Here is a 22,217-nt window from a genome sequence, read left to right as displayed (position 1 = left end):
CGAATCGGTCCACAAGTACCCTAGAATTTATCCTCAGATCCAAAAACAGTGAATTTCTAGGGTTTTTCAGGTTTAAATCATGACCAACAGTCGGGATATTAGATCGGTCGGGATCGGGATTCACTGATCCGATTCCCGATTCTTGAAACCATGACCAACAATTACACCACAGTCAAAGTAGAAAAGCTGCAGAGAAGAACTGGAAAGTTGAGAACGATACAGTAGCAGATATTCAAAGATACAGAGAGGGTTAACCCATTGGCCTGGAACAGGGTAACGAATCAAATCTTCCCACTGCGCAGAACACAGGACACTGCCTCGGCGTGGTATTGGTTGCTGCTCATCCTAACGGAGTGATTTCAGCTTTGGTTCTCTCAATAATTTGGTTCGAGTTTTCGATGTTATACACATGCCACGAAGCTCTCCTTCTCCCTTGGCTTTTTTATATTTGCCCAGATTACCTCCCCAGTCCTAACAATATTAAGATGAAATAACCATGTATTGTTCTAACAAAAAAAAACAGAAATAACCATGTATTGTATAATTATACATGCTATATAAATCTACTTCCTAACCATATGAATGAATCCTCGAAAATGATTGTATTCCTTGCAGCTTCCAAATGCAATCTTAGTATTCATTGGGATGCTATGGATGTGCCATCCCTGTCTCCAATATGTATTAGAGTTCAGTGATTCTTGTTTAGTCCACTCACTCTGCCTTTTACCATATTTATCATACCCTCTTCATATCTCAATAATGACAAGTGGGTATGTTGGATGCACTTGAAAACCTTATCCATGGTGAATGATATGGATTGTGAATGGCATATCCACCAAATTTGATCCATAAAGGAAATACCATGTGGCAGAGGATGAGATAATAAAGTATTCTTTTAGGTACAGATGGACAAGACCCTTCTCTCAAAAGTTTTCTAAATATCAATTCAGAGGATTAAACATAATCAAATGGAATTGAATTTACAACTGGACTATCAACAGAAAACAGGTCACCAGTAATTGCTTCAAAATCAAAGAATTAAATTGAATGCCTATTCTTTCCTTGTTTCACTAACCTCCAGAAATCCCTTCCTAGCTAGAAGTCACTAGCTCAAACCCATAGAATGTATAATAAGGTTTCCTGGTCTGTGCAACTGACCCATTACTGCTACAATGCAAGAGTTCCCCAGCTTCTTCATGTTACATAGTATCTAAAGTCTAAATCCCATTGGATCAACCCTCCATAGAACCAGAGGGTGGACAGTTCCAATGTAGATTTGCATGCAGAACTATTTTCTTCTAAGAAACATATGGATCAGTTTGGTAACATTGGCACCTTCACTGTCTTCCTGTAGTAGCCACAAACAAACATAGAACTCAGCCTTATCCCAATTAAATGGGGTCAGCTACATGGATCATTGCCCTCTAATCAGCTCTATTCAAGGTCATACTTGATACAAGGCCTACGCCATGCATGTCTTTCCTCACCACTTCTCTTAAGATCATTTTAGGTTTGCCCGTCTCTTTTAGTTCCTGCAATCTGAATCAAATCCTGTCGTAGCAATACTAGGAAATTCCTTTCATCTCCCTCGACAACTATGTCTTCTGATTAAACTGTCTCCTGCTAGGTCAAGTCCTTCAAAGTATTACTGCAGTTTTAGCTTCTCCAACTATCAAAGAGTGCTGGATTGGCCCTTGTTGCTATAATATTAGTATCACTATCTCCAAGGATTAACCTTGCACCAACTCTAGACATGTTCTTTGGGAAATCTGATACTTGACTCGAGTTATTTAACCCTATCAAGATGTTCATCCTTTCACAATTCAAATCATAGTTGTCACGTCATCACGGCGATCCAAGTCGGTGGAGGGGTGTCATGTCGACATATCGACATGTCGCCCGCTATGGCGATCATATCGACCATGTTTTATTTTTATTTTCTCTATTTTTAATGTCATTTAGTATGATATAATATATACCCTATAACATCAAAAATTAACATGAAAATGTACTACTAATCTACTATGATTTAATTCATTAAAGTGTAATATCCATTAGTGTATATGAAATCATGGATTATCAAATAATTGATAGCAATAGTCTTGCTGATAATAAAGTTGAAAAATCATGAGAGTTGAGATATGATTCATATGAAAATGACTACAAAAGTAACAAACAAAAAAACAATTACAAGAACGTAATTTTATATTGAGTGAATAAAACTAATAAACAACCCATCTAAATAAATAAAAAAATTGCTGATGTGAATATGTGATTGTGTTTAGTCAATAGTGTATTAGTGTTTTCTGTTTGATTGTTTTTTATTTTTTTTTTTTATGTTAAGGAAAAAACATTAAAATAAAAAATGGTTAAAAAAAATTATTGTTAAACAATTAAGTTTTATAATTTGAAACAACCATGTCGCCTGATATGGCCTTATGTCGTGGTATGGCGTCCATGGCAACGACATGGAGGCCATATCGATCGATATTCTTACATCATCCATATCGGTGGTCGATATGCCCACTTCTCCAGCGATATGACGCCATGACCCCGCCATGGCGTCGATATGGCGACGCTATGACAACTATGATTCAAATATAGCTTCCCTGCCTTAAAACTGATGGAAATTATCTTGTTTTCACTCTCTCTGCATCACACAAACAAATTTACAATACAGTGTGGACTTTTCAAGTCCTCAAGGGAATAAAGTACTACACGATTAGAAATTTAGGATACTGTTCCTTCACAAGTTATGTTGATTAAAATCTTCTATTCTGTTAACTCTTCAATTCCGCATACCCTTATCTCCCTTGTATTGACACGCAACATTAGCTGGATCATGCACCTGTGCCTTCATCTTCAGATGTAGCCATCTTTTCATCTAAGAAGTCTAGAGCATACTCAGGAGTCTGGACGCCTGGAACAGAATGAGCACCAGTCTCACAGTAACAGGACAGTCACTGGATGCAATTTCCGCTTTGACGGCAAGAAGCTACCTGGAACATGCAATTGCTCCTTTCAGTGCAACAAGCAATCCAAATAGAATGAGACTTGTGACAGGAGCCCCTATATGAGGTTAAATTAGCAAAGAAAGTGTTTAAAATCCAAACCTTTCATTTATTCATTCCAATACATATGGTTCCAGCTACCAACCAGTGCAACCAAATTTCCTCCACAATGAATTTAACGTGGAGCAAAAGGATGTGTACTTGCGTTCATGTGTGCCCTCATCTGTATGTCAGATTCTCATGGAGCAAACCCATGTGAGGTACTTGAAAACAAGGTGATTTGATACAGATTTGTACACCAATTAATCATCATCTACCTCCCTACTTCTGGTGGGGTTGTTCCCTTGGTTCAGTTTAGAAACAAGCATTAAACATTTGGGTCCATATTCCATAAGCTTAACACCCAAAATTCTGCTTATTCCACACCCTTGACCCTTTTCAAGAGTTGCCACATGTACCTACCAAGTAGACCTTACAATGTGGTTTGTGACAGTGCCATGATTTTGTTCAGCTTAAATATCAGGAACAAATCACCAATAGAAGAAGAGAATTTAAGACTCCAAAAATGATTAGCCAAAACCAGGAAATCCAGCAAGTCACCACCAAAGTCAAATAAAATCAACATCCTACCAACCAATCTCTACCTTCAAGTTTGTTTCATAAATTTCACAACAAGCACATAAAGAATTGTTTCATAAATTTCACAAGCACATAAAGAAGGCTTCCACAATATCACAGACAGCTCTCAATGCTCTAGGCTTAGAAACAAGCCGATCGTGTGTGAGTAACATAACAAGATGAGGCTCAATTTGTTAAGAGTTCACCTCAAGCAATTGAGGTTTACTTGGCAACAATGACATCAATTCTGAATTTTAAATTCACATCACTTAAGTAGCAATGCCACTCAGATTGATGAATTTGATGCAAAATGAAAATATCTTACAAGTTGATTTACAATTTACAATATCACACACAATTCCGTTCCTGAATCCCAGGCATGTCAATCTGAATCTTACCTCCCCACCCACCCCTCCGGTTTTTTTTGTCGAAATTTCAGTCCGACTCTTACCACTCATTCCTTTTTGTAAATAATCTATAGATTAATCTTATTCATGAATCTTACACTTGAAGTGTCAATTAGGTTTTAGTTCCATGACTCATAAAATGGTTCTATTTAAAGTTGTGCTATGACTGATTCAGAGAAAATCCTAATTCATGTGCTGTATTATGTAAGGAGCTAAAGAATATATTTGTTAATTAGTTTGGATGGTCATATAATGATTATAATCTAACCGGATATAGCATAAGAGTAGTAGAGACATTGATAATAACAAGTTCTTGTGTAAGGATATGGATAAAAAAGGGGTGAGAAATTATTTCTATTATTATTTTAAGATATTGTCTAATAATTTTTAATGCATTTTCTCATTAACTTGAAAAAAATCAAAAAATATGACCTGAGTGTGTGACTTTTTTACTCTTTTAGTATAACACTTTTTTTTCCCAATAGGGGTATATACTGTCATTTTGCATTTGTACTCGAAAAATGTGGAAGACAAAGACAGATTTTGATAATCACATAATGATATGTCACTTTCAAATTTTTTTTTTTAAACTTTTTTATACCCCTAACTTAAAAGAACTTTTGTAAATAAGACAAGGGGCAGTTAAACGGTGGTGTCAAGTTCTAAATACACTATAGAGGAGTCATTTAGACAGCTCCATTTTCTAAATATCGTCAGGTAGTAACTAATATAAGGCTTAGCGACTGGGTTTGGCAAGTAGTAATCAAGATCTGCCTAAAACAGTCCAATTGCTAAAAAGAAGAAGAAACAGCAAGTGGAAACAGCAAAGATAACTTAATAGCCTTGTATTAGAATAATTTAATTAATTAATAAGCACAACAATAACACTATCATATTTAAGGGAAAAAAGTCTATGAGCTGGTGTAGGCTACGCCAGCACTTTCTATCTATCTCTCTCCTCTCCGCCCCTATTGACAAACCCGCGAACCGCCCTCCCCAATGGCTAGCTCCCCACCCCGCCAGCTCAGAGATCACTCTCCCCATATTTAATACCAAATATCAAAGACAGTAAAAGCTAAAACATGAATATCTTAAACAACTGTCAGAACAACTTTATATCTTTCTAATGAACCATACTCATATTGAGACTGGATATAGCTGTACACATCAAGAAAGACCACACACCCCACTAGGAATAGAGATTAAACACTTGGTAGACCAAGTTTCTAAAATACCCAAACTACCATTATTGGATGACATATTGAATGGCTCAAAAATAGAAAAAACTGAAATTCCCTGTTAGCATAGCCTTCAACAATCAACACATAAATCATTCTAACATGAAGACATTCTCACCATCAGGACCCCTACACTACAGCTTGACTGGAGTAAGTGTTGGGCCCCATCAAGATAGTTCCTCCAATCCAGCCGCACCCAGGCCCAGGGGAACATTCCCATGTTAGAACTTCACCCAGCACATATTAGTGTTTAGAAAGAGACAATACATCTCCCCAGTCCCACCCCCTCCCCCTTCCTTCCCAAAAAATAAACATATGCAGCCACCTATTTTTTTCCCCTTTTCAATTTGTTGTAAATCTATTGCAACCTATACATCTACTTTAATTTGATAGCTCAACAACAGATGATAACATTATCCACCACAGCAAGAGGTCTGGTGACAGTCAATTAAGAGTGAAAACACAATTCCCCTTACTGGCGTCTGTATAGAACATGTAGGGGGTAAACTCTGAACTACAGTTCACACATTATCAATCAAAGTATAAAACTTTAAGACTCCACATTTGATTCGAAAGTTTGCCAAAATATAAAAATGGAGGTAAAAGAAATATGACCATAAAACCACTTCCTCCACTGAAAAATAAGTCATTTGGTTACAAAATGGTAATGAACTTGGTCCAATAAGAAACACTGCATAGAAAATAAATCCGATGGGCATTACAAAATTGTTTTCCTCTGCCTAAACCCCAAGGCATGAATCATTTCCAATCCTTCAAAGAAAAATCAAAGAAGGGAATGGATAAACATTGCAATAACAATAACCTCAAAGGCTAAAACCAAATATAGAAGTTAAAAGATCTAACATTTTGAATTCTTACTCGATAAATACTTTTTTAGAACATCCATAACTGACCCGAAATCTGCCTTGACATGCACAGGCGGGTTAGAAAACCTGCAAGCCATGTCTGGAATCTCCTTCGAGTGGTAATCAATCTTAGACTGGGTGAATTTCAGTCCATGAGCCGTGCTTACCACCACCGTTCGACCCGTAGGTCCAATAACCCCACTATTTCTAAGCTTAATCAGCGCAGACAGCGCAACACCAGTATGAGGACATATGAACATGCCAGTAGAATCTGCTTGGGCCATGGCATCCATCAGTTCCTCTTCAGTCGCTTCTTGGACAATCCCATTCGAATTCTGTAGAGCATACACGGCTCTATCTATTGAAACCGGATCTCCAATCTGTATAGCAGAGGCAAAAGTGGTATTAGCTTTCACTGGCTTGAACTCAGACCACCCTGAATTAAAATACAGATAAAGCGGATTGGCATTCGCAGCTTGAGCACAAACAAGCCTAGGGATCCGATCAACAAGCCCTAATTCTTTGCACATATGGAAACCCTTATAGAAAGCGTAGATATTCCCCAGGTTTCCCCCTGGAATAATGACCCAGTCGGGTACTTCCCAATCAAACTGTTGAAGTATCTCGATGGCAGCGGTCTTCTGGCCTTCAAGTCTCAGACTGTTCAATGAGTTGGCAAGATAGATGGGCAGTTCTGCAGTAACCTCACGAATCAACTGCATGCACCCATCAAAATCGGTATCAATGCTAAGAACAAAAGCCCCGTTGGCGATGGGTTGAACCAACTGGGCAATCGAGATGCGGTTGGCTGGGAGGAACACAATGGATGGAATCCCAGCGGAAGCGCAATAGGCGGAGAGAGCTGCGGAAGTGTCCCCAGTGGAAGCGCAGCCAACACCAACAACAGGTCGATTCATCTTCCTTAACCGATTCACTTGGCTGACCAGAACGGTCATGCCCAGATCCTTGAAACTCCCAGTATGGCTGATCCCGCAATGCTTCACCCAGAGATCACTCATGCCCAGAAACTGTTTGCCGAACCTCTCAGCCCAGAAAAGATTGGAATTTCCCTCGAAAGCGCTGACAATGTCATCGCTGTCGATTTCCGGGAGGACCCACTCCTTCTTGCTCCAGACGCCGGAACCGTAGGGCCAAGTGGTCTTACCGATGCGGGAATCGAAGAGGGATTTCCAATAATTGCCGTCGAACTTCTTGAGAGCGGCCATGTCATGCTGAACGTCGAGGAGGCCACCGGATCGGCTGCGGTAGACGATCTCATCGAGGGAGTAGAACTCGGTGGACGAGGAATCAGCGTTGAACGGGACGTATTTGGCGGAGAAGCCATGGTTGTTGGAGGAGCTGTTGTGGCGGCGGGCTTCGTCGCGAATAGTTTCCTCCGAGTGGCGGCGTGGTTTCAGAACATGGGAAGCAGCAGCAGACGACGACGACGATGAGTTATCCGATGCAGATGACGAACATACCATGAAGTGTGAAAAATGCCCGTCGATTCTTCTGGGTTTCCGACGGAGAGATTTCGATTTACGCGCGGCCGAGCAGGGAGAAGCATTAAACTGAGGTACGGAAGCCGCCATTCTCCCTCTCTCGGTGTCTCTCTCTCTCTCTCTCTCTCTCTCTCTCTCTCTCCCGCTTTGTTGGCGAGAGAGTAGAGCTCCTCTATTAAAGGCTAAAAGCAGGTGATGGAGATAGCAGAGCCAAAGAGATCAGGGGTTGGGCCTTCTTGATTCGGGAAGTACAAAGTGATTATAACACCTTTGCGCAAAGATCAAAGAGACACCTGAGGAGGGCTCAGGGTTGAGAGCCTGAGATTGGTGCACGGCTACAACAAAGAGTGAAAAAGATGGTAACAAAGTACTAAGGTCGGGTGGGGTGGGCCCTCATTCAAGACGCAAAATATGTAGGTCGTAGCCTCGTAGGCCCATATCATATCTAGAAGATTATGAATTTTTTTTTTTTTGGTAAAGTCTAGAAGATTATGATTGAAGAGGACAGGACCCATTATAGCTGGTTCCCGGCACCTGTGGGCTGAGGCTGAGTCCTAACTCCTAAACCCTTACCACCGTTACAGGTCTGTATTCTGGGAAGTTTTTCTTTTTATCTTTTTTGGAAAATGATCAGTCACCAATCGCATGGATCCTGAGTCCGAGGGACCGTGTAAATTTACCGTTAAGCCTTCAATAAAAGTGAAAATCTTATTTTAATATAAGGAGAATGTTCTCAGTGCCACAGCGTAAGCTGCACCCAGGCACATATGTCTACCACTCAAGGGGATAGGATGATCATTACCGTCACCCTCATGTGCCTGAGCGCAGCCTGCGCTGAAGCACAGAGAATAGCGCCCCTTTAATATATCCCCATATGTGCACTCTCATTGGCCTTTGCGTTGATGCAAATACTACACAATCAAATCTCTTGTCATTGATGTTCTTTTAAAAAGAAATATCATGGGGCGTTGTTCTCTGTGATGTAGCGCATGTTGCGCCCAGGCACATGGGTGTGAGCGCAATGGCCACCCTGCCCCTTGCACAGGCTGCCCATGTGCCTGGGCGCAGCTTGTGCTGCAGCACAAAGAACATTCTCACTAGATTAAAAAGGAAAAAAAATCCCAAATCATGAAATGGGATAAATGAAAAATCCACCTTGTTAAATGCCTCGTGTGCTCTCATTAGTAAAAAAAAACAGGCTAACAGGTTGTGTGGCACCTGCACCTAGACACTGCAATAAGATAAATGATAGGCCCACCACTATGAAATGAAAAATCCCACAATGTTGAACGCCCACATGTGCTCTCATTGGCTCCGCATTGGTGCAGGCCATATAGCGATCCATAAGGAGGACCCTTCTTTTTTTTTATGGCTCCAAAGGAAGTAGAACCCCTCCTTAGGTAAACAATTAGGGTGTCAATCGATCGGTTTGGTCTAGTCTTGGTTGGATTGAATATGCTTCAATCAAATACGAGGTCAACCTGAAACCAAGACTTTAAGGAATTTTCAATTTTGTTTTGGTCCTATTTGCTACCGATTTTTTGTTTTCGATTTGTAATCAAGTTACTATCGGGTTCGGTTCAGTTTGATTTGGTTCTGAATTTTCATGTATAAATAAGGACATTAATGGAAAGATTTTTTTAGGGGGTTTTGTTTCATATCGGGTTACTATAGGTCCCATCTCGATCTTTCATCGTATTAGGTATGGTTTTCAGTTTGGATCGATACATTCAATCGATTTGTCTTGGTATTAGTTTCTACTGGTTCTATAAAACATAATCCAAACCCAAAATGGATAATGGTTCTCCTTGTTTCAAATTGACCAGTCGTTTTCGATTGGCTTGACCATTTTGGGTTGAACTTTGACACCCTAAGGCTTGTTTGGTTCGATGAACCAATTGGTGCTGCACCAATAGATTCATGTTTCTGAATTAAAAAAATCATTTGGTTCAAAATGATGGTGAACCGATCCAGGTTCATGAATCTACCTGATCCACATTTTTTCATGTAATCGTGAATTATAGGGGTGGACCCATATTTGATTTAAGAAAAAGAAGCCCAAGTATAAATATCTCTTATTTTGTGAACCAATCTTGATTCCTACCCATCGAGACAAAAACGAAATCCTCGACTTGTTCGTCGTTGCCGAAGGAGAAGAAGGCTGAAGGACGAAACCGTTTCGTCGTTGCTGAAGGGAGAAGTGGTCGAAGGGAGAAGAGGCTCATCTCTGCCAAAAGAAGAAGAAGACGAAGGGAGAAGAAGGCGAAGTGAACTTTCAACTGGAACCTGCAACTGAGGTAGATCAAGATTCACCCACATCTCTCTCTCTCTCTCGTTATCTCTCTCTGTCTCTCTCTGCAAGAGGAGAAAGATTACTAGGGTTTTTGGTGCAGAGAAATTACTAGGATTCCTCTCCTCAATTTTCACTTCTTTCACTTTGCTATTCCACATCATCTTCTCGTTCTGTTCTTCGTTATATTTCTGTGATTGGAACCGTTTGGCCACGATTTCTCATCGATTTTCCTCTTAATTTCACTTTATGTTTTTCGGATTTGGGGTTCCAGTCTCTTTATGCTTCTGAAATTGGGACTTTTCCCAGGTGGCATCAGATACCTACGAATGGAGTTCGTGTCATCTTTGACATACCTGTGACGATCCATTGCCTTCGATGTCAAGATAATTCCAGGGGTGGAGGGACTTGTGGGTTTGATACTCAGTTGTAGAGTTTCTTGTGCCTCTGTGATGGAGGAAATAGCATCACTTACTGTACAGGTATTAAATGTTACTAACCTACAAAGGTTTTGATGGATGATCAATCTTTACTGGATTTTGTTCTAGTTAGTTGACACAAACTTTTGCTGTCAATGCATATCATGGTGTTTCAGGGCAAAACTCCAGGATCAGGATAATTGCAGGTGAGATCTCAGTAGGAATGTTCTGTATTTTAAAAATGCTGAAGGCCCTAGCTTTCAAAGTCCTAATGACTGTGTTATTGTAGGTACTACGACTGCAGTTTCCATTGTTGGTGTGGGGATTGAAGCTGCTATATGGCTTTTCAGAAAAGTAAGAGCTAAAGCTCCTCTAACGTGTGGTGTTCAGAGTAATGAAAATAAGCTCTTCTGAAGTTAGAACTATTTTTTTACCGGTAAGTCTGAAGTTAAACTATACCTTTGTAATTGCTTCATAATATAGATTGCGTTCAATGATCTCAAATGGAAACCAAATTCTTTGAGCATTTATGGTCTCTCAAATTCTTAGCTTTGAATTCTGTTGTTGCAAAACTAATCCTTCCCCCACCCCCCTCCCCCCTCCCCCCTCCCCCCTCCCCCCTCTTTGTTAGCATTAATGCTTTATTCTTTATAGATAATAATTACTGGTTAAGATAAAATTCTAAAGATTAACATAGCATAGGGATTTTACCCAAAAAAAAAAAAAACATAGCATGGAGATGCAGGGCTGGAGAGCAGAAATTCCCTAACCCAAGGCCCAATGGCATTGATAAGTGGACAGGACTTGACCCAGTATGGTTCTATTTATGTGTTCATTGATTCGATCACAAGTTAATCAAGGCAACAAGAAGGCATCATTCAAAAGAGCCTAACATTCAATGGCAGCCAATGTTTTAAAATGTTTTTTTTTTTTTTTTATAGTTAATGAATGTTTAGAAGTTTCCACTTGTTCTGTCACCTTACAGTGAGTTCTCTTTTTTTTTTCTTCCTAATAAGAAAGAATGTGAGAGAACTTTGGAGAGACAGGATAGATAGCTCCATACTTTCTTTGCATTCAGTTCTTGGTTAGGCTTAAAATGGTTTTCTTGAAAGCACGTTGGTAAAGAATAGGAAGGTTGATGATGAAAGGAAAATAGTAGAGTGGTGAGCTTGGCTTTCTAGCTGGTAAGGTGAGTTGGAAAATGGATTAGTACCAGGTGGAGAGAAAGAGAAAGTGTAGCAGATAAGATAGGATAGGAGGCCTAAATTGGATAAAACACCATGTTGTTGGCCAAATCTAGGACTAGGAAGGAAGGGTAGAGAGACAAAGAGAAGTGGTTAAGCTTCTTGCTTTTTATTCTTTGGATCACTTCACTACAAATTAGAGGAAGCTTCTTGACGGTTTCATATTTATGTAAATTCCAATATCTACTTGATGGGTCTTTAGCTCAAATTGGTAGAGCACTTGGAACATGAGCATGTTCCAAGGGTATGGTGGTTCAAATCCACCAAGGCCCAACTCCTTTGCTACAAAATATTGGGACCATTTCTTATATTATAGGATTCTTTTTACTTATATTTTATTCATGTAATGGATGACAATGACAGTTATTGGATATGAACTGTATTAACTGTCATTTTAATTCAAGTTTAAACATTAGTTGCATGCAAATTTCTTCATAATTGTTTCATTTTATAGCCATAGACTAGCCAATGTGTTGATAGATCTATCTGAACCAAACAGTTTTTCATACAAATTCAATCTGAATCCAAGTGACAGAATTAGGGAAACCAAACAGTTTTTTATATAAATCCAAGTAGAATCCAACTGATGGACTCAGGGTAACCACACAGTTAATCTGTCAGGACAATGGATCCATTGGTGCAGCACCAATTGGGTCAACACCAACATCAATGCAACCACCAATTGGTTCTCCGAACCAAACACGCCCTAAGTAAACTGAGCAAACATTGGGTCTATGTAAGACCCTGCAACCCACATGGACCAAGAAAGCCAAAGGCACATGAGAACTAAAGGGACCTTGTGTGCGGGTGACAGGGTGTAGAATAGTCAAACTCATTCATACATAGCTGAGATTATAGACCACAAAATTTGACATGTGATTTGTCTTTGGAATTTCATGTGTATTCTTTGGTCAGAATGCCAAATCATCTTGTATACATGTCAAACAAAAATAAAGAGCAAGTTAAAACAATTTCTGCAAGAGACATTTAGGAACTCAATTTTTTTTTTGGTAGAAAGGAAATTCATTGATCAGAAACATGTGAAGCAGCCAAGGAGTCCTAGTTACATAAATCCAAGATCCAATGAGAAGGAATAAGTCAAACCGTCTCGCACGCATAAGACAAGGCCTTCCGGGCAAGGGAGTCAATCACGCTGTTATTCTCCCTGAACGTGGACCACACCACATACCACAAAAAAGGAAGTTAAAAGACAGATGTCCTGGACAATGCTTGCTATCATAAGGAAGGGGCTTGGAGTGGTCTTGTATTAGATGAAGACTCCACCACGGCCTTCTCCACGCAATCACCCAGAGCATACAGAATTGCATCCCTCATAGCTAGCGCCTCCCCAATGACAATGGACTGAAATTGGGACGGCTTGGACACAGAGAGGGTGCAAATACCACGGCTATTTCGGAGGGTGAAACCAAGACCTCCCGAATTACAACCTGGAGTCGAAGACGCATCGCAATTGATTTTGATGAAGCCTGAAGGGGGAGGACGCCAACTTGCGGATCTTGGTGAAAGAGAAAGAGCTTGAGGCGCCCTACCAGCTTAACCTCCACAAATTCCCGGGAGGCCAGCACAGCAGCTGTAATGACATCAAATGGGGACCAAATTCTCCTCTTAAATATAAAATCATTTCTAAAGATCCAAAGCTGCCAAGCTATAAATGCTGCCACACTTTGAAACTCGTTCAAGGATTTCTTGTCGCCATGCTTAAGAGCTCCCCATGATTCAATCCATCTGTGAAGAGTAAAATCCCGGCCCCTTGGGATCGAAAACGAAACCGGGGAACCGAACCACACCGCTCTAGCAAACTCACACTCGAACAAGATGTGATCATCAGACTCCAATTTGCCGCAACGCTGCCAGCAATGTCAATTGGGTTTTTCCTCTGGTGTAGAGCTTCAACCGAAGATAACCCATGCGTGCAAGCCCGCCACATAAAATTTCTTATCTTAGGCAGAGTAGGGCACGACCAGATCTTGGACCACGTCTTTTCTTGGACTTGGGACCAAACATGCTGCCTCGAGGAGGTCCCTTTCTCTTGTTGAAGGACAGCACGCTAATCAAATAAGCTTCTATATGCAAATTTAACTGTGTGATAAACCCAAAATCACACCAATCAATCAGAGGTCGTCACGTGTCCCCGGCCTAAGGAGGTGGACCAAGATCGGGCCAGCAAAAAACCAACCGCGGGCTCGAACCACACGGCCCGCTATAAACATGAACCAAACAATCACCCTTCACAGACTTGGACTAGGATACCACCATCGTCCCCAACAAGGACTGCACCGTCACCTGGACTTTGTCCCACCGTCCTGAACAAGACCCATACCACCTTCAGGACTCTATACTATCCTCTACCAACTACACAATCCAAGACGGACACAAACACTTCATCTAACAATACACCTATATCTATCTATTAGAGACACCATTCCTATCAGGACACTATCTCTCCGTAGAGAAGCAACCAACCATGAAGAACCCCAGACACTCTGGAACTCTATCTGCTACATGGATTATTCGCCGTCAAACAGGACTCTTCGTACCGCCATACTTCATTATAAAAGGGAAGGTATGTTACACCATAAGGCATCTTGAATTTTACTCACTCATCTGTTTGCTCAGAGAGATCTAACTTAGGCATCGGAGAGTCCTAGGCTGGAACAACACCGGTTCTCCTTTGCCACTCAGGGTCTTTTGCAAGTTACAGCACTCGAAGGACCATCGGACGATTTTCTGACGCATCATTGTGAAAGTCCCATTAGCCGCAGCGGCCCAGAATTGGTGATCCTCTTGGGGGAAAAGGCCCAGTTGAATCTTGATGATCTCGTCTCGGTCTGAAGGATGAAACATTTCATTAATGAGATGAAGATTTCAGGTTCTATTTGCTGAATCAATAAGATATGAGACTCTATCGAGTGTGCATCCCTCAAGCCTAGGAAATCTCCGCTTATACCCCAGTATCGAAGGAATCCAGTGGTCCTCCCATATACGGATGCTGCTGCCTGATTCAACCTTCCAATTTAGGAACTCATTTAGAATATAGAAAAGAAAGGGGGGGGGAGAACAATACTTAAACAGTGTCAGAGAAAATCCAATCAATTCATCTAATCCAAGGTATAAAAAAGGGTAATTTACACATACCACCCCTGAGGTATCATGTACATATAATCAAACCCCTCAGTTTTCGAAAATTCTGCGTACCCCCTGAGGTTCACAGAAGTTAACACATGCCTCCATTTCGTTAGTTTAGGTCTAAGAGTGTTAAAATCAATGGGTGAACTGACAAAAATGCCCTTGCAAGAAAACAAAAAAAAAAAAAAAAACACAATCATTGAAGTTGATGACACCATGGAAGCCGAGATGTCGGAGCTCACCTTAGAGCTCCGAGCTTGGCCAAAAACTCGGTTCTCCAACATCTCAGCTTCCATGGTGTTGTCCACAGTGATACCTGTAACTCATTTGGGGAAGATGAGTTACAGGTTTTTTTTTTTTCTTGCGAGGGCATTTTTGTAACTTTACCCCTTAATTTTAACACTGTTAGTCATAAACTGACGGAATGGGTGTATGTGTTAATGTTTGTAAACTTCAGGGGGGTACGTAGAATTATCCAAAACTGGAAGGTAAAATTATACTTTCGTTAAACCTCAAGGGTGGTATGTGTAAATTACCCTATAAAAAATACGTAAATCAATCCTAAAGAAAAATATCAGGGGTAATTATAGTTTTCCCAAAAAAAAAAATTTAATGGGGTTAAATATATAAATATACTTAATGATTTACATTTTACGCTAGCTAGTTGCTAGATCGTGATGTTACTATTTGGTTTGGCTAGGAAGCCTCCATAACATCCTTTATGTTGTATTATTTAACAAACTTAGTGTACTTTACAATATTATAAAGAGAGAAAAAATTGCATTAAACAATTTTGATTGCAACAAATGCAATGGAGTACCCATTTGTATAGCCTTAGCCACTCTTTTTATTATTGATCATGTAGTAATAATAATTTGGCACGATGCAATGTTGATAAATTTTATTGGTTAAAAGAATAATATCAAAGCATGTTGAATGGTACCAATATATCGTTTTGATTGTTCTTCATAAACCTTAGCATGATTAATATTGCTAAAAGTTATAATTAATAATGGAATATCTAACCACGGCAGTTTGATATGAAACCTTGGTATGTCTTCCTAGAGAGGAAGCTCCTTTGATTTCCGGTCACTTTCAAGCTCCCCCTATGCCCTCCATAGTCACCGCCAACACTACCATCCTTAGCCATACCATTTATCCCCCTCCCTCTCCTCCCTCTCCTCCTTACATCCCGGCCCCTTGTCCTCTGGGTGTTACAATTTAGCTCAAATCCTAACCCGGATCCAAATCCGAATCTTAACCCGAATTCAATTGTAGGTTCGGAACTCGAAGTTGTAGCCACTAGTACGTTATGAAATATTAACCGAGTGTTTGAACGAGAAGAAGGAACCCCCGGGGTAGTTTCCTATATGTCAGCACGACGACAGATATCTCCCCCGTGCAATTGCAATGTTCACCATCAAATGTACCACTCATGGTAAGAAACTCTTAATGGCTAACCCTACCTATATATCGGGTATTATAGGCATGAGGCTTATGTTGAGGGTGATTGTGCGTGATGACACCGACACTCGAGGTGTCCCGACACTAGGACAGCAAGGAAACCACACACTGGTTGATCCCTCTAGTCGACCACCCTCATCGACAAGAGTTGCTGTCATAGCAAATCTCTGTTTCGGGAGTGCGGGGCCCGATATCTTGAGTCAGGAATTTCACCGCCATATCTCAATTACCTAGTTGGAGTATTTCCCTGACAATATTAGTACGCGGGACCCACATATCGATTCAAGTACGTGATTTCGACTTAAAAATCTGTTTTAGGGCTATTGGGCCTTAGCCAAACAATCCTTAGGTCCACTGTCTATATAAACCCATTCTTAAGACTAAAGCCCCTTTACTGTTCAAATCGTTGGAAGAGGAAGAAAAAGAGAAGAAGAAGAAAGAGAGGAAGAAGGAGCTTGGGAAAAACCTTGGATACCTACACAAACCCCTACCCGATTTCATCCCTTGGAGGTAATAGCTAGACTAACCCTAACTCTCCATCTCTAACCTATTCATCAGTCTAAGAACCTAATTAAAATTCTATGTTGAGATGAATTTGATCATCTATTACCATGAATGATTAAATTGATGTAATTGGAACCTAATTGCATTCAAACTCTTTTACTTAGCTCAATTCTGTTTTAGGTTAGGAAATTGATCAATTAGACAATTACCCTTCTTCCATACTTGAATTGGTATATATCAAGACCCAATTCTGTGTGCATGTTTAAATCTAAGCCCATTAACCCAAGCTAAACCTATTCGGATTTAATAACTAACCAATTCTCTTCTTGCATGCATGAAATTTAACATTTGAAATTCAATTCTAGCCATGCATGGCTGATTTCATGAATTGGAACCCAAACCCCATGCATGCACCCAGCCCCAACATCAATCCATCAAATCGCCCATTTTCCTAACCCAATTTGAGTTATAGGAACTCAAATTCATATGTAGATACCATCCCTAAGGCCAATTGGTTGTAATCCAACCCCTAAAGCTCCCTAAAACCCTGTTTTCCCTTTTAATTCTGCTGCTGAAAAATCTCTGGTCGACCGCTTCCATCAACCAGAGAATGCGAACACAATCAAAATTATAAGCTTAAATACTGTATCACTTTGGTCGATCCCTTTGGTAGACCACCTCCATCAACCAGAGTGACTGTCAAGTCTATTTTGGTGTTTAAACCTAATCTAACCTAACCCTAAGGCTACCCTTGGACCCCACCTACACTTGGACATCTTCTAACTCATGTGTATGGTTTAATAATCATAGGGCATAACTACTTGGTCGTCGAAACCTATCCGCAACCGACTCGAGAACCAAACTAACTTCACGATCACCAATACAACAAGGTGAGTGGGGATGGATATCGAATTCTTTTGAGGAATGTATATTGCATTAGTTGTTTGATTAGGAACTATGCACATGTATGAATTTTATTTGTACACATTGTTAGAAACTCTTTTATTAAATTATCTATGTTGTGACATGTGAATTATGGAATTAGATGGTTGTTGATGTGATGCGGTATGTTGGAAATGTAAATTATTACCATGTTAGTTTAGATGTCGTAGTCGACTTGGAAACAAGAGATATGGTATGCTGTAGTAGGGGATGTGGGAGCACTGTACACCTCGTACTTTACCATTTAGAATGCATATGGCTAGGAATGTCACTCCCTAGTGCTACAACACTTACCAACAGGGATACAGGTGTTGGATGATCATCGCTCCGTGATATCTAAGGAGTGAGTTGTAACTGGAACAGGATAGGCTATGATTATCGGGGTCTGCCAAGGGTGGTTGTGATGCTTGTATCATTTATAAATGCCTTCTTCACTGGATGTCATTTGAAGTTGAAAGAACCACAGTCTTTGACCGTATTATTCAAACAATAGTATCAGCTATTGAGGTACCTCAAAAATCTCAGCTTGCGACTATCCAAATTTGTGTACTTAGTGAGTTAGGATGACAGTCATTAATCCATGAAACTTATCTCATGACTTGGGGGAAGAACACTGGAATTGTACAAGAAAAATAATCTTTCCACTAATATGATGGGTAAATGGTCAGATTTTCTTGTATCATGTTACTATAATGCCGTTTTACTGATGCTGCACTGTTTACCCTGCTGAAGGCCCAGGATAATAATGATGTGCCAGCCTATTGGTTATCAAATTCATCCACATTATTGTTGCTTCTCCAACGCACCCTAAAAGCAAATGGTGCAGCTAGCTTGGCTCCTCAAAGGCGAAGATCAGCTTCTTTGTTTGGAAGGATGTCTCAAGTAAGAACCAGTTATCTGTTTTATCTTTTTATATGTGCTTATGCTCATACCTCAACGTAGTTTGCATTTAAATTTTTGTATCATGCTCACCAAAATTTTCTTCAGGGACTTACAGCATCTCCACAAAGTGCTGGACTCCCATTTCTTAATGGTCGGATGCTAGGTGGATTGGATGATCTGCAACTAGTTGAAGCCAAATATCCTGCTTTACTGTTTAAGCAGCAACTTACAGCATTCCTTGAGAAGATATATGTAATGATAAGGGATAATCTGAAGAAAGAGATCTCTCCATTGCTTGGATTATGTATCCAGGTCATTGCTACACAATTTTAACATACGCTAGAATTTGCATTATCTCATCCGTGCCATTTGTTTTTTTTTTTTTTTTTTTTGGGGGGGGGGGGGGAGGATGTGAGAGTGGATAATTAAACACCTTGTTGGGCAGTAGAGATTAAAAACTCTCATCAGTTTAGGATTACTTGTTACCGACCCAGATCAAAATTTATTATCTGTCAGTTTTAACTCTTCACTACCTCAGGAAATTCTCTTTGTTAGAATTCAATAGTTTTAGGTAGAGGTATGAGTTCCTATTGGTCGTGGGAATTAAAGCAGGATGATCACCAACTTCCATGGTTCCTGATTTGCACTACCTGATCGAATGTAAATCTGGTATTTCATGGCAGTTTGGATTCTAGGATCCAAACTACAGATAACAGATTTTCAATTGGATAGTGTTAAGTAGCTCAAATACACATTCAGTTTAAGAAAGTTAGCTCTACTTTTTAACATACATATGAAATTTTCTATGAACCTGACCAAACAACCTTAAATTCTGTGTAAGATATAGAAACTCTTCCCCTTTACATATGAATATTAATACTGTATTTGCTGATATTTTTATAACTTTACTTCTTTTTTTCGGGGTGTGTTGGCATCATCATGCTCAAATCCTTTTTATGAAACATGCAGGCACCCAGGACATCCAGGGCAAGTTTAATGAAAGGACAGAAAGTTTGAATAGTTTGAATAGTAACTTGAAGATTATGGAAGCCAACTTTGTGAGTCCAGTTCAAAAACAATTTGCATTTACAATCTTCTGTCATAAAACATAATAACTCAGACATGTCTCTGACTTTACAGGTTCCCCCCTTCTTAGTCCACAATTTACAGGTAAATGTGTTCAAAGCTTCTTCTCTTCCAATCATAAGGCATTTAATTAAATATTTCAGCCAGGTAAAAGAATTTTGTTATCCGTCTCTTGTTAATTTCTTGCATTCCTTCCGTCTCCCTTCTCTTTCTACAGCTTCCTTTTGCGACGTGAATGTTGCTCATTCAGCAATGGGGAGTACGTAAAAGCAGGGTTGGCTGAGTTAGAGCAGTGGTGCTATGACGCCACTGAAGAGGTGATCATTTATCAAACCATAGCAAATTTGTTGCCTGGGTTCTTTCCAATAACTTTTTTTATGAAATTTGGTTACAAACAGTATGCTGGTTCAGCTTGGGATGAATTGAAGCATATCAGACAGACAATTGGTTTCATGGTGCGTCTTATTATCTTTTTCTACTGTTATATATTTTCTTACCCACTTTTTTCTTTATGTATGTCATAACTCAGGTCATACATCAAAAACCTAAGAAAACCCTGAAAGAAATAACTAAAAATCTCTGCCCAGTGGGTGCTCGTCTTATGCTTCTTTTTGGTGCTAAGCATACAACAGTTATACAGGATCAGTACCATGTACTGGGATGACAAATACAGCACACACAGTTTATCTACAGATGTAAGTATAGGTACCAATCACTTTCCAGTTTTATTAACTTGTGATGCCCCAGTTGGAGTATCAAACTTTTTCCATTATATTATGACTGCTGTTTCTGTTTTCTGGATCCTATTCAGTCCCCCTGAATTGCAGATTCTTCTAGTTAAATCACTGCAAATCTCTCTCGCTTGGTAGGTTATTTCGAGTATGAGAGTTCTAATGACTGAAGATTCCAACAATGCTGTCAACAGTTCTTTCTTGTTAGATGATGACTCAAGTTTTTTTTTTAACAGTTCCACATCCCTTAAGACCAGAGATCTTGAGATCCCTCTGTATGAGTACATAAACCAACTTTGTGAGTTTCTCTTTGTTCACTGCTGCATACCATTTTCTGTAGATGACATCTCCAAATCAATGCAGCAGATAGACATAGCTGATATTGATTTTCCACCTCTAATTCATGAGAATTCTGGGTTTATGTTTTTATTACAATGGCCAGGATGATCCCATGAGCATGGTAGCCCTCTCCCAACTCCTCCTGTCATCCTTACACCACACTCTGCATTTCTACATTTCGTTGTGGCAAGCTGTGTATATAATCTCAATCTTTGGAAGCAATTATATATTTGTTGTATTTAGATTCTTTTTGTATGTAAGATAATGTATTATTTCATATGATTTTCACAGATCTCCAGTACTGTTTCTGAATTGACTAGCCTGTTTAGGTTGGTGGAGTATGGGAGTTTGTACCAGACTTGTGTCCAAATGCTCTATCCAGTCTCTACTCCTAACTGATCAACAATCAGCTTTCCTACTAAGTAAGCGAAAGGGTTGGCTTGTGGAATTATGGTATTCTTTCTATTTTTAATGGAAACTATTTTCTTATTCTTGGCGCTTGAAAGTAACACGACAAGAAATTCAGGGAACAGGCCATTTGTCAAATTGTGGTCTATTTCAACTGTTTAGGCCTCTAATATTTTCCTCTTCTTTCTATAGGGTTGAATTCTTGGATCCAGATCTTCTACGGCGCGGGCTGCCCATCCTGCCGTGCTGCGCAGACACAAGGTGGTGTGCATTGACCACCTTACCCCTGCCCGAACGCCTTGCTCGAGTGGGGGTAAGGCGGTCATTGTGCGTGGCCCTGTGTCTGCACAGTACAAGCAGGACAGGGCGGCACGCCGTAGAAGATCTGTGTTGCGAATTCCTTCACCATTGGTGATGTGACCATGTAATAAGACTGTTGTTTCATCACATTGGGCAGAAGAGGTAGGGGAGGTACCTTAAAAGGTGAGTTCAAAGTTCTATAAACTTGCAATAATTAGATATTGAAATGGCATCAAATAAGTCTAAACTTTGAACTCACTTTACAATTGTAACCTACCTTTTTTATATATATAAAATTGTAACCTATTAACATCACTTTGCACCAGCCCATCTGAACACTGCATATGGGATCTAGGTGTTGGAAACCCATAAAATAGGGAAGAAAAAATAAATAATATTTTATCTTACATGTTAGATGAGATAGGTGTGAGGTCTGTGTCATATGGACCCATTCATATCCATCCAAATCTATTAGTTTGACTTATTCTTTCTTACTTTATTAAGGAGAATAATCCATTGGTAAGTTTTTGGTTATGGACTTGGGTAGATTTCTGGCCACTGCAACTGATTCTAGAATCTTAAGAGTCAGAAGCTGAAGATGGATTTTGCGAAGTATGAACTTAATCAAACATATCGACGTCTTTCTTCATGATCATGAGGTAAATTTTTGTTTCACAGCTACTGGTGGATTACGATTTGAAAATTTGTTTAAAGGGATTGATTCCAAATCTAAATTTTACAAAACTAAAGCAGAATTGAAACGTTACAGAAGAAGTGCAGATGCTTAAATTTCCCTGCCTTTTTATCTGTCAATTCACA

General features: G+C 39.8%; 1 protein-coding gene and 1 pseudogene across 1 annotated transcript; one reads left to right on the top strand and one right to left on the bottom strand.

Moving 5' to 3' along the window:
* Positions 1 to 5,947: 5,947 nt before the first annotated feature.
* On the bottom strand, positions 5,948 to 7,805 carry LOC122656282 (threonine synthase, chloroplastic). Its single transcript, XM_043850768.1, has one exon. The coding sequence runs from the start codon at positions 7,730 to 7,732 to the stop codon at positions 6,134 to 6,136; it is 1,599 nt and encodes a 532-aa protein (XP_043706703.1). The 5' UTR covers positions 7,733 to 7,805; the 3' UTR covers positions 5,948 to 6,133.
* A 6,275-nt stretch (positions 7,806 to 14,080) lies between these two features.
* LOC122655048 lies at positions 14,081 to 20,899 on the top strand (annotated as a pseudogene).
* The last annotated feature ends 1,318 nt before the right edge of the window (positions 20,900 to 22,217 follow it).

The sequence above is a fragment of the Telopea speciosissima genome, chromosome 3, assembly GCF_018873765.1.
Source record: "Telopea speciosissima isolate NSW1024214 ecotype Mountain lineage chromosome 3, Tspe_v1, whole genome shotgun sequence".
Classification (NCBI taxonomy): Eukaryota; Viridiplantae; Streptophyta; class Magnoliopsida; order Proteales; family Proteaceae; genus Telopea; species Telopea speciosissima.
The sequence above is the reverse complement of the archived record's forward strand: the minus strand, read 5'-3'. Positions and strand labels throughout refer to the sequence as shown.

Bases quoted from the DNA above. Each gene is read 5' to 3' on its own strand.
- LOC122656282 (XM_043850768.1), bottom strand. From the start codon at position 7,732: ATGGCGGCTTCCGTACCTCAGTTTAATGCTTCTCCCTGCTCGGCCGCG.